Genomic DNA, 15,341 nt, shown 5'->3' with positions numbered 1-15,341 from the left:
CGAGCTCACATTCGGAGCTCGAAACTTATCTAACCACAGTTTTTGAGTTTGGTGATGATACAGGTTTAAATTTTGAAATTTTGGAGTGGTGGAAAAGGCACAAGGAGACATTTCCAACTCTTGCAATTATTGCAAGTCAACTTCTTGCAGTTCCAGCTTCAACTGTAGCCGTTGAACAAACATTCAGTAGTGGAGGCAACATTTTGGACGAAAGAAGATCAAGATTGGCTCCAGAATCATTGGAAGCTCAAGTTTGCCTCGATGATTGGGAAAGAGCTAACATGCGACGTCAAGAAGAACTTATCCATTCATCATCATCTGACGAATGGGTTAATGATGGTTCAACAACGGCGACTTCCGACTCCAATGAAGATGCGTAGGATCCAACTCATCCAAGTCCATATTTTATTTTTTTTCACATTTGTAAAAATTAATTTCTTGTATTACATTTTTGTTGTAATTATTTTTTAATGAAATTAAATCTAATTCTATTTTTTATTTTTTATTTTTCACATTTGTAAAAATTAATTACTTGTATTACATACTTGTTTAGTTGTTTTAATTATTTTTAATGAAATTATTACTTATATTTCTTCAATTTTTAGTAGTGTTTTTTTATTAAAAATATGGTTGAGAATATTTATATTTACAATTACATTTAACAATTAAAAATCGAAACCAAACCGAACCGAACAACGGAACAAGGACCAAAATTGAATACAACAATATTTAAAAAAAATTAAAAAAATTCGGTTTGAACCGGAACCGGAACCGTTGACCGAACCGGTCCAAATCGTTGACCGAACCGGCACGAACCGGCACGAACCGGAACCGGAACCGGAACCGAACCGTCCCAAACCGCCCTTGGGCGGTTCAGTTCAAGTTCAAAGATTTCTTGAACCGGAACCGGCGGTTCATGAACCGAAACCGGCGGTTCATGAACCGTGGCCATGTCTACCCTGTGCGTAGCCCTCCCTCTTCTTTATCTTTAGAATTTTAAATTCTTTAACCCCTCCCTTCATATAATAATTTAAAAAAATATTTAAGACATTCTCTTTCGTCCTTATTTTTTTTTAAGTTTTATATTTATTTTTTCTTTTGAATGCAAGTTTTTATATCGTTGTTCTTTCATATGCAAGTTTTTAATTTTATTTTATTTTAAAAAATTAATTATTATTTTTTAATTTTTATTCTTCCTTGAATACTTAATGATCTGTTTTAAAATTTTAAATAGAGTTTGATTCACCCTATATTCCCAATGAAATGATGTATTTCTCATATTGGATCAACACATTTAAAATAAGTGTGAACACATTTAAAATAAATGTGGTTACATCTTGTATAAGTATCAGTCAACATTACATGCATTTGCTGATTTAATATTATGGTTGACCATCGTTGAGGTTACATGTGTATTATTAATGCACAAGTATTGGCGTGGTGGTATATATATCGTTTGGTCATATATGGTCATGTGTGTGGAATATTTAGAAATATGTGATCATGCACGAATTTATATATATTTACAAGTTAATATGCGTGCATGATAATTACTTTGTGCGGTGGACTATGTTTGCGGGGTACCCTTAAGCTTGGTAGGCAAAAGCTTGAGATATTTTTACCTCTATTTGATGAATTATTAAACAGTTGTAAGAGATTGAGATATTTTATGATCAATATAAAATCAAGGGTAAGATAAGGGAATGAAATGTTAAACTACCAAAAAATATAATATTCATTTCATATGTTCAATACAGTTATAGGAGATCAAGTTATACAATTACTCAAAAGAAAAAGTCAAACCATAGAACTGATAATGACTGCTGATGTTCAGTTACGACGATAATTGCCAAACACAAAAGGTCCTAGCTCATCGATGTCATCTGAGAACGGCATCTGGCTACTGCTAGTGTCATCAGGGTGAGGTAGAGAAGTAGCCTCGAGGAAACTAGGGAGTGAGGCATTTTCTGGGATGATGGGGAGATCAAAGCTCCAATTTGGGTTTGAATCAGGCTGTGGAACAGGTGGAGGATGTGCAAAATAGTGTGCAAATAGTAAATCCTACAATAGAGCTCAATAAGCTTGCAGAACACTAACATGTTAAAGTGCAAGAATATGAGATATACATCCATAGACGGGATCCTGAAGCTAGGCTTGAGCTTTAAATAAGAGTGTCATAGTAGCTCCAAGCCGATCACTTACCGAAAGATGGGCCAGGAGGATGAAGGTATTTCTGGCACCAAAAATGCGGTAAATAGAAGAAAAATAAGTAGATCATTCCTAATGACAGAAATAAGGAGTAAAGATGCACAATGTGGTACACTGTCTCCTCAAAACTTTGCAGGCACCTCATCGAAATAGGATTCTTGGCACAATTGGATAGGGTCAGATCTAAATGGATGGGTTGAATCAGATATGGGTTAGATCTATTTGGATGGGTCAAATCAGGTATGAGTTGAACCTAAAACGGGTCGGGTTGGGTTAGGTTGGGTTAACCCAAATTTAACTTCAGATTTAGAAGCAGCGGGCAATTACGTTGATGGCTGACAGAGGCGGCAACGGTCGCTGTGGCGGCCAGGGGAAGCCAGGCAGTGGTCGGTGGCTGCGCGAAGGAGAAGGCGCAAGAGGCAGCGTGGTCGGATTTGGCTGACGCGAAGGCCGTTTGGGCTGACGGTGATGGTTGGGAAGAGAAGTGATCGGCGCCTGGGACGCGGGGAAGCCACGTGGTGGCTCTCGACTGATGGCGGAGCAGCCACTGGAAGCGATTGTAGAGTGGGCAGTGGCGGCCATCGGAGGTGGTGGCGACGCTGGAAGGAAACGATGACTGGTGGCTATTCGTATGCAGGGTCTATGCATTGCAGAGGAAGAAGGAAAGAATGAAGAAGGAAGAAAAAGAAAGAAGAAGAAGAAGAAAAAGAAAGGAAAAAAAAGAAAAGAAAAAAAAAAGAAAAGAAAAGAATAGATATTTTTATGGAAAAAAGGTGTTTTATTTTTCCAGAGATTTTGGCAAGAAGAAAAAAATTATCCAGATATGCGAAAGTTGAGTTCGGGGCTTTTCAGGTATTTATAGTCCCGACCTTATGTTTTGAAACATAGAGCAACATAGGGTTCGAAATAAAATTCTAGGAATCAGCTTTCGAAATAGGATGCTAGGATGTTTCGAAATAAGATGTTTGGCAAACTCTTGTCAGAAGGTCGTGAGGGTACACTCCGGAATAGTTATGTCCATAATAGGCTCGTGAAAAGAATCTAATGAGAATGATCTGCCAGATACAGTGAAAGCTTGTGATAGCTCAAAAGATTGGGTTGCGTGTTAGTGTAACATGAACTAATGATTACGTGTGGATTACATCAAGGCACAAAGAGGACTACCCGATGTATGACTTGGAGCTGGCAACTGGGATATGTGCTCTAAAGGTTATGGGGGCATTATCAGTATAGTGAGACATTTGATGTGCTCACAAACCACGAAGAGCCTAAGGTATGTGTTCTTGCAGAAGGAACTGAACATGAGGCAGCGATGATGGATAGAGTTCCTTGAGGGCTACGACTGCATTACCTCGTATAACCCAGGGTATGGTAGAAAGGTGCCCGATACTTTGAGTAGGAGTATTTCTACTGTGACTAGGTGGATAGTTGTGAGTGGCAGTTGTTGGAGACTTTTAGTCTACTGACTGTGAGTGTAGTGCTGAAAGGATCGTCTGTTTTTATCGCTACCCTGACGATTTAATTGGATTTGGTGAATAAGATACGAAAGGCATGTGTGGTTAACAAATGAATTTGTTTAAAGATTGATGATCATGGCCAGCCCAAGGGTTCTGGTTGCGAAAATGTGAGTTGTCATTCTCAAGTGTCAAGGGTAGGATGTGCATGCCCAAAATGTTAGGGAATGTATGGTTGCTTGTAAAGCACCACAATAGTAATTTTTGTGAATAAACGCGTTATGCTCATAAGCATGGGATGTGTAACGAGTACAAACTCAGGGTATTTGTTAAGGATCGAATCGGTATGTGATTGAGATGTTCGGGTAATAAGCTGTGTATTATCTTAGTTTTCTGATCGGTTAGATGAAAATTTTGAGGATGAAATTTTTTTAAGGAGGAGTGAATTTAATACTTGAAAATTTTTAAAATGGCTCAAGAGTAAATTTTCTTGGGGTAAAAGTGAAATTATAGATAAATTGAGGGTATAAAGGTAATTTCTTATCGCTATGAATGATCGAATCGATTGTATGGAGTGCCTTGGAGTCGAGGTACCAAAGGAAAATGATATACCAGTGATGAGTATTTTGAAGCATGATGGCATCAAAAGAAACTGAATCAGGAACGATTTTTGGTACAGCTAAAATGCAGTTGCGATTTAGGCTGCAAAATTGAATTATTGTAGGGGTTTTCGGGAAGTCAACAAAACCTTGAGGGGGTTCATATTCGATATGTAAAACAACTCTTCAGTGGTTTCAGGAAGAAATGAAAGGGTTTACGGCCAAAACGAAGATTCACGCCTAAGTGCAATTTTTCGAAATTGCCAGAAAGAGGTCGAAATGATATTTTTCAAAATCTTCAAGAATGAAATGGATGTTTTAGGACTTGAGGGTCTTAAATGAAATTATGCAAAGTTGAGGGGCATTGTGAAAATGGGTTAAAGTGAGAAAGCCAAAGTTTGAGGTGCCAAAGTGCAAATTCAAGAAAACCTTCAAACAGCAGTGGCCAACTAACCCATCCAATCGTCGAAATCGGCTATGGGAGACCCGAGGAAGTGGCTAGGGGGCCTCGGGACAAGGCCAAGACAAGCTTCTTGGTAACCAAGTGGCCAAAATCACGTCGAAATCAGGGTAACTTTCGGCCAAAAGTGGCCAAAAGTTTGGCAACTGAGAATCAAGTTTTGGGTTGCTTTCGATGGGATTTGGACTCATTAAGGGCAAGAGGAGACATCAGAGGCCTTGGGTTTCTCAAGATCTGTTGTTTAGGGGTTCGAATTTGTCAATAAATAAGGCTTCCATGAAGGTGTTAGGTTTGAATAGCAATGACACCAATACCAATAGGGGGTGAATTGGGTTGTGTTAAAAATTTGATTGAAATTTGAAAATTCTTTTGATGAAAAATGAGATTTTAGTGTAAGTGAGGATTAATGAAATGCTTGGAACAATAAATAAAACAAAGAGCATAAGCAAATAAGAGGCACAACGATATATAGTGGTTCGGCTTAAACCAAGGATAATCCACTACCTTAGCTCCTCACTAAGGATTTTTCAATCGATCTACTAAAAACCTCTTATCTCTCCGGATAGGCCCTCCAGCAACAAGGTAGGAAGATACAACCTCTTGTTTAACTAAGTAAGCCCTCTAGTACTAAGCTAGGTATTTCAATCCTTTGCTTCAATAAGCAAGTCCTTTAGCACAACAAGCTAAGAATTTTACAAAGTAGTACAAGATAAGAGAGGATCTAAGAGTTATCACTCTTAGTTACAAATTCTCTCAATAATACACCAAGGCTTGAAGATAAATTTACAAAGATAAGCACAAAGCCTTTTTGGAGAGAAATAAAATCACCAATGAAGCACACAATAAAGTAAGCACTTGGAAGCTTGAAATGTAATCTCTTGGTTTTTTTGAATCACCCATTTGATCTCTATTTATAGAGCATCTCGAGCCTATTCAAAAATATAGCCGTTGGAGACTTGAACAGTGGAGAATCTAGCCTTTGAAAGCTGTTTGGGACATAAACTGTCGACATGTGATGAAGAACTGTCGACGGTATTGAAGAATTGTCGACATTTGATGAAGAACTGTCGACAGTATTGAAGACCTATCGACATTTTTAATGCATGAGCTGTCGACATTTAGATACAGAGAGCAATGTTTGAAACTATTGACAGTTTCTATTAAACTATCGACTGTTTTATAAAACTGTCGACATCTTGAAACAAACTGATGACAGTGTGCCAAGATAAAAATTCACTGATCCTATTAACTTTGCTTTGATGATACAATCCACAATGTATTTACATTTCTTTAGTTTAAGTAAATGCTCTCATTTTGTTTTATTTATATTTTACTTTCCATTTACTTTAATACATAAATGTAAATAAGAAAGTACCCCCCATTTGAATTCAATAAAAATATCTAAAAAATCAAAAATCAAAACAATAAAAAAGTATAATTTGGTTTTTAGTACAAAGTTAGGATTTTGCGATTTTACCACCTCCAAGATATACACTTTCTATTTCTTGAAAAATTCGTTAAAAATCATTTTAACACCGATGAATGTTAGCTATTGAAATACCGGGAAATAGTTTTTCAAAATGAAAACATTTTCATATATGTCTCCTTATAATGTACTAATCTTCCAGACTTAGAAAAAATTATAGATCATTCGGTTTTCATTTTACATAGGTACCTGAAATTGAGTTTTGTTGAAAATCATAAACTTAACTCGATACTTGGGGATCAAAACCAAATGATATTTTTCATCATCAAAACTAATCACAAGTGTAAAACATCATAAGGCTGAATGAGGGAAGGTTTTTGGCTTCAAATCGAGGCTGTTTTCAAACGAATTGGCATACAAAACCATACGGATTTTGTTGCCCATGAGGTGAGGATCAGATTTACAGAATTAGAGGCACTTTCGTGCTAGTTTGATGGAGTTTTTGAAGGTCACCGGAGAAGGAGGTGGACCGCCTTGGCTGAGACTTCAAGCTTCCAGTTGGACACTTTCTGGTGCTCCTTTCGTGGCCTAAGATGTGCCATCTGGACCGAGTCATCAAGAGGAAGAAGATAGCATCGAAATCACCCGTCGCTAGTGTACCAGCACCGGAGAATATGACCGGTGCATGGCACGCACGCGCTGGTCTTCACGCACGACCATTTGCCCTAGCGCGTGCAAGCACATGGAAGGTGGGAAAAATAAGGAAAAATCTTGAAAAAATCTAGAAAAATAAGTTATGGGGGTTTGTGCAAAAAGTTTTGATGTTAGTCTTCTTGATATCTCGATTTCTACAATGACCAACCTCATTTTGTGTGCAAATGAAGCTTGAAGGTAAGTTCTGAAATTTTTCTTTGAAGTTCTTAGAATTTAATGAATTGTTGTGAAAAAAGATTGGAGAAAATAGTCTCGAAGGTATTTATTTGCATTTTCAGAAAAAAAAATGGAAGAAAATGAAGGAAAATATTAAAATATTGAGATATTTTGTGAAATAAATATGATTTATAGGATTGTTGTACTTGAGAAATAGTGATTTGTGCAACTTTTGAGATTTGACACGAAAATCGAGGTTGGCCACGCAAATCAAGGTGATACGAGTTTTTCGAGGTATTCTGAATTTCGTGCTAAAGGTAAGTGATTTTTTTTCAAAAGTTTATATATGTTGTATTTTGCCTATGTTGAGCATGATAGTCATGAAAGTGGCTAAGTTATATGTATTATATGAGCATCTTATCATATTTATACATGTATTGTTGCATCGATGGATTATAATTTTTGCATGGCATGATATTATTAGCATATTGATACTCGTGCATGGGATTGGGATGTCACGCTGATAGTGTAGCTGTAATTTTCCAATGACAAATGATGGAACAACGTTAGGATTATCTTGAAAAAGGGACGAGATTCTGCCTAGGGTTCTGTGCCAGGCCGATGGGCCAGGGAAGTTACACTAGGGCATGTGATCGTTCATGTTATTGCATCATACATTCATATATCATGTTTCTAAACCCTTACTAGAAGATTCATCTTTTAATTGGGTTATACCCCTGGAACATTCAAACATTCCAGTTAGGAATTACAGTTATGACAATGGAATGATTGAGATGTTACGATACACGATGACGTGGCCGATGGGTTCGACGAGTTATTCCAGTCTATGCACCTCCGTGAGGATTCAGGATATGTTTTTAGTCATGTTTAGAAGATTATACTATATTAAAGATCATGTGTAATTGTTACAATTTAATGTATTTATGAGGAATCGTCAGATTGTATCTAAGGTGCTCAGTTGTTATCTCTTGATGATAAGTCTCCATATATTTAAGTATTTGATGATATGATGGTACAGATTCTTATGTTATGATTAAGTGAATTCAATTATGTACCATATCAGGTTTCGATTATTGCTTTCGTATTTATGATGATTACCTGTCTCAACTTATTGATTCTTATTTTGGTATGCTGAAAAGATAGAACGGGATTGTCGGAAAATGTTTATTTGAGTTTATGTTGAAAAAAAATCTCGAAATTCCTAAGCTATTTAACGCTTGGGAAAAGCGGGGCGTTATATTGTAACTGGGTATTTTATGAGGCATGATTCTCAAGGATGTTTGGTGTTGACACATGTCACTTGTTGAGTGGGATTCTTGGTCTTGTTGGGAAGAGACTCTTATCGCAAGGTCCATGGCGTCGCAAGGAGAATTGGTCGAGACAAGTCCTTTGCCGCTAGTACCGCCATGCTGCAAGATCCTTGGCCGCAAGGTCGTGTCAACATGAGCTTGTAATCGCAAGCCCCCTTGTCACGACCAACCATGTGACGCTTTAGCCCTTGCCGCAAGCCTCCTTATCGTGAGGTTGCACGACCCTTGTCATGAGTCTCCCTTGGCCGCAAAACACTTGCCGCAAGGCTCATTGCAGTGAGCCCGCCTTTACTGCGAGTTGCTCATTGCCATGAGCACCTTTTGTTGCAAGGCCCTCGCAGCGAGGCTCGTTGCCGCGAGTCGCTCATTGATGCGAACACCTCTTGCTGTAAAGTCCTTTGACAGAGGGCCCTTTGTTGGAAGCTTGCCATGAGGCCTTCTGCCGCAAGCTTGTTGCAAGGCTTCAGCCACAATTCTACACACCGCAAGGCTTTCCTTTCGTGTGTCTTAGAGCACACTACTGCGAGCTTTAACATTATTTTTGCTTTTAAAAATTCTCATTTTTCTCCGTCCCAATTCTTATGGTACAATAAGAACAATATAAATTTTTAAAATGAGAATAGATAGTCATAATCATTGGTGGTGTAAAAAATATAAATATTAAATAAATATGTAGGTATAATTAGATAAACTAATATTATGTTACATTTGTTATAATCTATTTTCTCTCATTAGAGAGATAAGATATTCAGTTTTCAATAAATTCTAATTTATATATTTTATCCGTAAAATAATTGGTCTAATTTGACTTCTGGTATAAATAAATTTGATCTATTCATAGAATTGAACCTATTATCCTTGTAACACCTAATTTAGTTAAAATATTTTTATAATTTGAAGAAAAAAATTTTAAATCTTGAAAAAAATAAAATAAAATATGACATAATATCTAATATTAATGGTTTCCCTTTATTTTCAGAATTAAAAGTTTTAAGAGAAATTATAATTATAGAAATAAAAACATCACTTGTGATATTAAATTTTATAAAAAAATAAATTATTTTTCAAATATATGGATAATTTATAAAATATTATTAACCATTCTTACTACTGTAAATTTAGTAAAAAGAAATTTTTTAAAATTAAAATTAATAAAATTTTATTTAAGTTCAATCACATCACAAAAAATAATAATTTAATTAATAATTTTATATTTCAAAAAATCAGAAATATTAAATTTTATAATAATTTTTATTATTTATTTATATTAATAAAAAACCACTCGAATAATTGTGATCTAGGCCCACCGAATATTATGATCTAGTCAGCCACTCAAATAATTGTCATCTAGGCCCACCTTTCTTCCTCATTTCCTCTTTATCTTTCTATATTTATACACGCGCGTGTGCCCATTACTATCAGAAAAATCAAGTAACGTCTTAGAGAGGGAGAGAAATAATGGGAGAGAAGAAGATGGAGCAGAGACTCCACGAGGCAGCCATTCAAGGGAAAACGGACTCACTGAAGGATATACTTGGCAAAGATCCGCTGATTCTTCAACGAGTAATGGTGGGTTGTACCGTCCACACTCCTCTCCACGTGGCCGCGTCCGGGGGGCACCTGGAATTTGTCCGGGAGCTGTTGAATAACAACGAGGCACTCGCCCGAGTGCTGGACAAGCGGCGGTGGTCGGCTCTCCACCTGGCGGCGGCTAACGGATACCACGAGATTGTGGAAGTTTTGGTGAAAGCTAACGCCAACATGTGCTTGACTCTGGACGGCGACGGCAGAAATCCTCTGCACCTGGCGGCCATGGAGGGGCACGTCTCCGTATTGCGTGTGTTCTTTGATAACAATCCCCATTTGATTCATGAGTTGCTCAACGCTATAGATGGCGAAGGCAACACCATGCTTCATCTGGCTGTCAAGAACAAGAAATTTGAGGTATTTCTGAGGCCTTTTTACTGTTAAATTTGGTCGTCATTTGAGTTAATTAGTTTGATGAATTTCTTTTTTTTTTTTTTTTTTTTTTTTTATCTCCTAGTTGGGTGGGTATGAAGGGTCTCAAAATTGTTGAATCAGCTTTTCTTTATCTTTGTTTCTTTTTAGCTAGAGCAAAGAAGTGAATCAGTTTTATATATGTTTGTTTTTGAATGATTGAATTAAATAATCTTCAGTTTAAATCACTTTTTCAGTTTTTCAGCATTTACTTGACCACTTATAAGCTTTTTTTGATTAGTAAAATTTTAAAGAGATTAAACCTTACTGAGCATATAAACTGTTTTAATAGTTTTTTCAATAAGTTAGTCCTAATTTTTTCAAATAAGTTCTTTTAGAGCATCTCCAACCCTTCACCCCAAATTTGGAGTAAGACCTAATTCCTCTCCAACCTTTTACCCCAAATTTGAGGTAAAGAAATAGTTTATTCTTTTTTTTCTTTATTTTTTGATTCTAAATATTTTTTTATAATGTAAATTATTTACTTACTTATTATATATCAATTTAAATTATTACCTAAAAATTACATAATTAACTAAAAAAAATAATTATTAATAATATTAAAAAAGAAAAACATTACATTTACTATCTCAATTAATAAAATATTATATTAAACACAACAAAATTTATTAATTATTATTTAACAATAATTATATTATAATTTATTAATATTATTTAAATATTATTAATACTAATAATAAGTAAATAAAAATGTAAAAATATATAAAGGTGGGATACAAAAGGAATTAATTTTTTTTATTGTTAAAATGATGGAGTAAAATAGGGATAAATATATTACCCCAAATTTGGGGTCAAGGGATAGTGCAACCCCAAATTTGGGGTAATACTATTTATAACCCAAAATTTGGGGTAGGATTTGGGGGTGGGTTGGAGAGGGTTTTACCCCAAACCCCAAATTTGGAGTTGGATTGGAGATGGTCTTAGTAACTTATTTCATTGATCAAGTAAATATCAAATTTTTTCTCGAATAACTACCATATTTCTAATCTCTACCCATCTTTTTCATCCCATTCTCTTTGTCGTCGCCTTCCTCGAACTCTTTCATCACTGTCATCACCTCCTATCTCTTCTATGGCAATCGTATCCCCATCCCCATCAACTATCACCTCCTTCTAGCTTTTCTGTCATCATCATTGTCTCTCATCTTGGTTGTCATCGCCTCCAATCGCATCCCATCTGTCATCACATCCAGTCTCTGTCGCTGCCTATTCCATTGTCTGTCGTCGTGGTTCAGCGCCTCCTTCACCCCTCCATCGTCAGTGTCTACATATTGTATTAATATATTTTTAATAATTATATATAATTTATTAGTATATAATTATAATAATTTTATCAGTTATAAATTAATTTATAATTTATTTTTATTAAAAATTAGTATTTTTATGAATTTTATTTATATATATATTTTACTTTTTTTGACAAGTTCTAATAGCTTATTAAAATTTTCAAACCAAACACATAATTATTTAACTAATAACTTAAAATATATTTATTCAAATATCTTATCAATTTAAAAATTAACCATTTTTAAGATTTACAGAGTTAAAAGCAAAAAAAGTTCATAAACCCTTAAAAAAGGGTGAGCCAAACACCCTCTAAAATAGGTTTGGTGTTGAAGATTTTCCAAATTTATGCGTTTTTTATGGTTGAATCCCTTGGTGAAAATTCGTTCAACTCTCTAGGCCTTGGATACAAAAATCAAGAAAAATGCAAATACCCATGTTTCTGAGTTATCATTCTATTATGGTCTTTACCTTCATTTAATTAATTATATATAGTATCCTAAACCAAGGTTAGTGGCAAGTTTTATTTTGGCAAAGCCGCCTTCTTGTTCTTACAAAGAGATTATTTGTAAAACAAGAACATATCACTTCTTGGGATCATTGGATATTACGCTATTCTTAACTATAAAATTATCACACTTGCTTTTGTTTTTGTATTAAGCCACACTCTTATAAAAAATATTAAGTAAATTTTATATTTAAGACAAGAGTCCATTCTAAATTCATAGGAATATTTTGGAATCCTTCTACGATCTGCCGTGCAACCACAAATTTATTAACACATTTATAGTTTTTATTTTCATTATTAATTCGGAGCATCACACTCCATTAAATTACTAAGGGATAAATTTCTGGTTCATCTAACTTGTGGCTTTATGAATCCGATTATACTTCACTCTAGTACAATATAGTCAATATTATCCTATTTAATCTAATTATTTGAATATATTTATTATTTTTTAAAAAATATAATATTTTATGCAGGTCGTGATGTTGTTGCTTGATAAAATAAAAGATCAAGTGAAAGCGAAGAAAATACCAAAGAAAATACCAAAGAAAGACAACCCCTTAAACACGATAAACAAATGCGGGTACACGGCTCGGGATATTCTGGACAAATTCAGATCTTCTGAAGTACAAGATATTAAAAAAGTCAAGAAGAAGTTTAAAAGAGCTGGTGCCTTGAAAGCTGCTGCCTTGAAAGCTGCTGCCTTGGAAGCCAAAGAAGACAATCAGGTTGAGGGGTTGTCCACGAGGCAGAATGCGTTGATGGTGGTGGCGTCGCTTATCGCAACCGTGGCTTTCCAAGCCGGGGTGAGCCCTCCTGGTGGTGTCTGGCAAGACAGCAAGGATGACCATGACGCTGGAAAAGCTGTGCTTTCTTATGGGGACTCATCAGATGACTATTCACTGTTCCTTTATGGCAACACAATAGGATTTGTGTTATCACTAAGCATAATTCTGTTTCTAGTGACCGGATTGCCCTTCAAGAAAAAGTTGTTTACGCGGATCATGGTGCTGATCATGTTCCTCACAATTACATCCATGACATTTACATACATGATTTCAATCTCCATAATCAGCCGTCAGGACAACAATGTCATTTCTGACGCGTTGAAAGCTTGGTTTGGGGTGATCTGTGTTCTTGTGGTAATCCACACCATTCCCTTGCTGATCAGGTTCTTGAAGGTCAGCTGGCATATAATACGGCTACTGAAGAAGTTGTTCATGAAATTCAAATTCATCTCACCTTCAAGGGACCAATCCCTACCAACTTCATCTAATGGGAATGAACCCCAGCGCGCTACAGCTTAATGGGAACGGGAACCCAGCTTGATTTTTAATTAGCCTTATCCGTGAGTTTGAATTAGTGAAAGGAAGATGGCGTAAGTGTTAAATGTGTTGCCTTCTAGTTCCTGTTATGTAAATTGAATAATTCCTTTGAAGTCGAAAAACGTTATATATGTTGCTATATTGTTTAGGAACTTGGTGTTTGGCCGTAAGATTTGACATTATCATGAATCCATTTCTAGCTAGTTAGCTTGGTGTCAGTCATTCATGATTGTCCACTCTCAAAAAGGCATGAAATCAACCAAAATGAAAGTTGATTTATAATTGACCTCAAAAAGGTATGAAATCAACCAAAATGAAAACTGAGTTATAATTGACGTGGACTATATTAAGGTAGTCTGCCTAGTCAATGCTTGCTCCCAAAACAATGGGAAGAACTGCACTAACACAATCATAATAAATCAGTTTCTTAAAATTTTCAAAACAAATTATTTTACAAAAAAGAAAAACACGAACCAAACAAAACTAATTAATTTGATATTATTTAACGGTTTGAAACACATCTCTTAATATGCAACTTAGTTGAGTGGCTGCAATCAGTTTGTGTTCATTTTCTGCTTGACAATGTCATAGTTTTTTAAAATTTTGAAATGAAAATGATGTTTGCCAAAGAAACCTTATGTATATTTTATTCAGTGAATAATAATAAGAAAAATATTATCAAAAATATTTTATGAAAATTTTGTTGACGAATGGGGCAGACATAATATTGGGTCCATGGGGATGGGGGTAACTTCTCAATTATGGGATGTTTATGTATGTTATTAGCCAACCATGATTTATTTTATTTAAAATTTTATCTAAAATTTCAAAAAAAAAATAATATACAACTGTTATATGTTATTTAATAATTTTATCTATAAATAACAAAAATTACCCTTTTAATATATGCTATTATTGTGACGGCCGGCCTCTCGGAACCTTCGCTAACGAGAAGGTCATCATAAGTAATGGTGTAAAAGCATCTTAAACAAGAACAACCAACCTCGAATTACAAGTTCACATATGGAGACAAGACAACTCAACAAAACACATAATTCTCTTTTCCCGTTGCCAACATATTTAACCATTCAAGATAAAAAATACACAAGAGTTAGGCTCCCACTTATTACAACATATCAGGTTATGATCACAAAATGTATACAAGTCCCCAAAACACAAGTCCAACTAGAACTGGACATAGAAACAAAACACTCCCAATATTTCGTATTTAGGCGAGCTTTATACACATCTATCCCATAGACCTAGCCTCGCTGGACTCATCTTCAGCTTTAGCTTTGCCTTTTTTTGGAATGATGCCAAGCAATATAATGAGCCACACAAGGCCCAGTAAATATAACAACAAAGAAAAAATGAAGGACATGATAAAACAATGAATAAATTATCACAAAACTATCAAGGGTAAATCCACAGAGAAAAGGGGAATCGAGCCTAACGAATCATGTCCATGGCATGCACTTAGGACCTATAAACAAAAGCATATGCATGCATACATTCAAATTTCGTTAAACTTTCACAAATGATAATAATAATGGACACTTGAGGCCACACAACTCAACTCCCAAGATTATACACATGAATACATACCACTCTCGAGGCCAATTAGCTCCATCCAAGGTCATAACTATATCATATGCCACAAGGTCATTGGGGCCTTGATAGCTCCACTCCAAGGGTTAGGTTCGCGAATACATACTACTCTTGAGGCTAATCAGCTCCACCCAATATCATGTCTCACATACATATAATAAATAATGTATGAAAACATGCACAATTACTATCCAAGAAGAGGTGGCATACACAACACCCAAAACAGATTAATAAGCAATAGTCCAGAAAA

At 35.5% G+C, this 15,341-nt stretch overlaps 1 protein-coding gene across 1 annotated transcript; it reads left to right on the top strand.

Moving 5' to 3' along the window:
• The first annotated feature begins 9,767 nt into the window (after positions 1–9,767).
• Positions 9,768–13,705, top strand: LOC127795665 (ankyrin repeat-containing protein ITN1-like). The gene is made up of 2 exons (XM_052327475.1): positions 9,768–10,292; positions 12,635–13,705. Exons 1-2 carry the CDS (start codon positions 9,807–9,809, stop codon positions 13,463–13,465), a joined length of 1,317 nt encoding a protein of 438 aa, XP_052183435.1. The 5' UTR covers positions 9,768–9,806; the 3' UTR covers positions 13,466–13,705.
• The last annotated feature ends 1,636 nt before the right edge of the window (positions 13,706–15,341 follow it).

This window comes from Diospyros lotus, chromosome 2 (assembly GCF_014633365.1).
Source record: "Diospyros lotus cultivar Yz01 chromosome 2, ASM1463336v1, whole genome shotgun sequence".
Taxonomy (NCBI): Eukaryota; Viridiplantae; Streptophyta; class Magnoliopsida; order Ericales; family Ebenaceae; genus Diospyros; species Diospyros lotus.
This window is presented reverse-complemented; position numbering and strand designations above follow the sequence as displayed.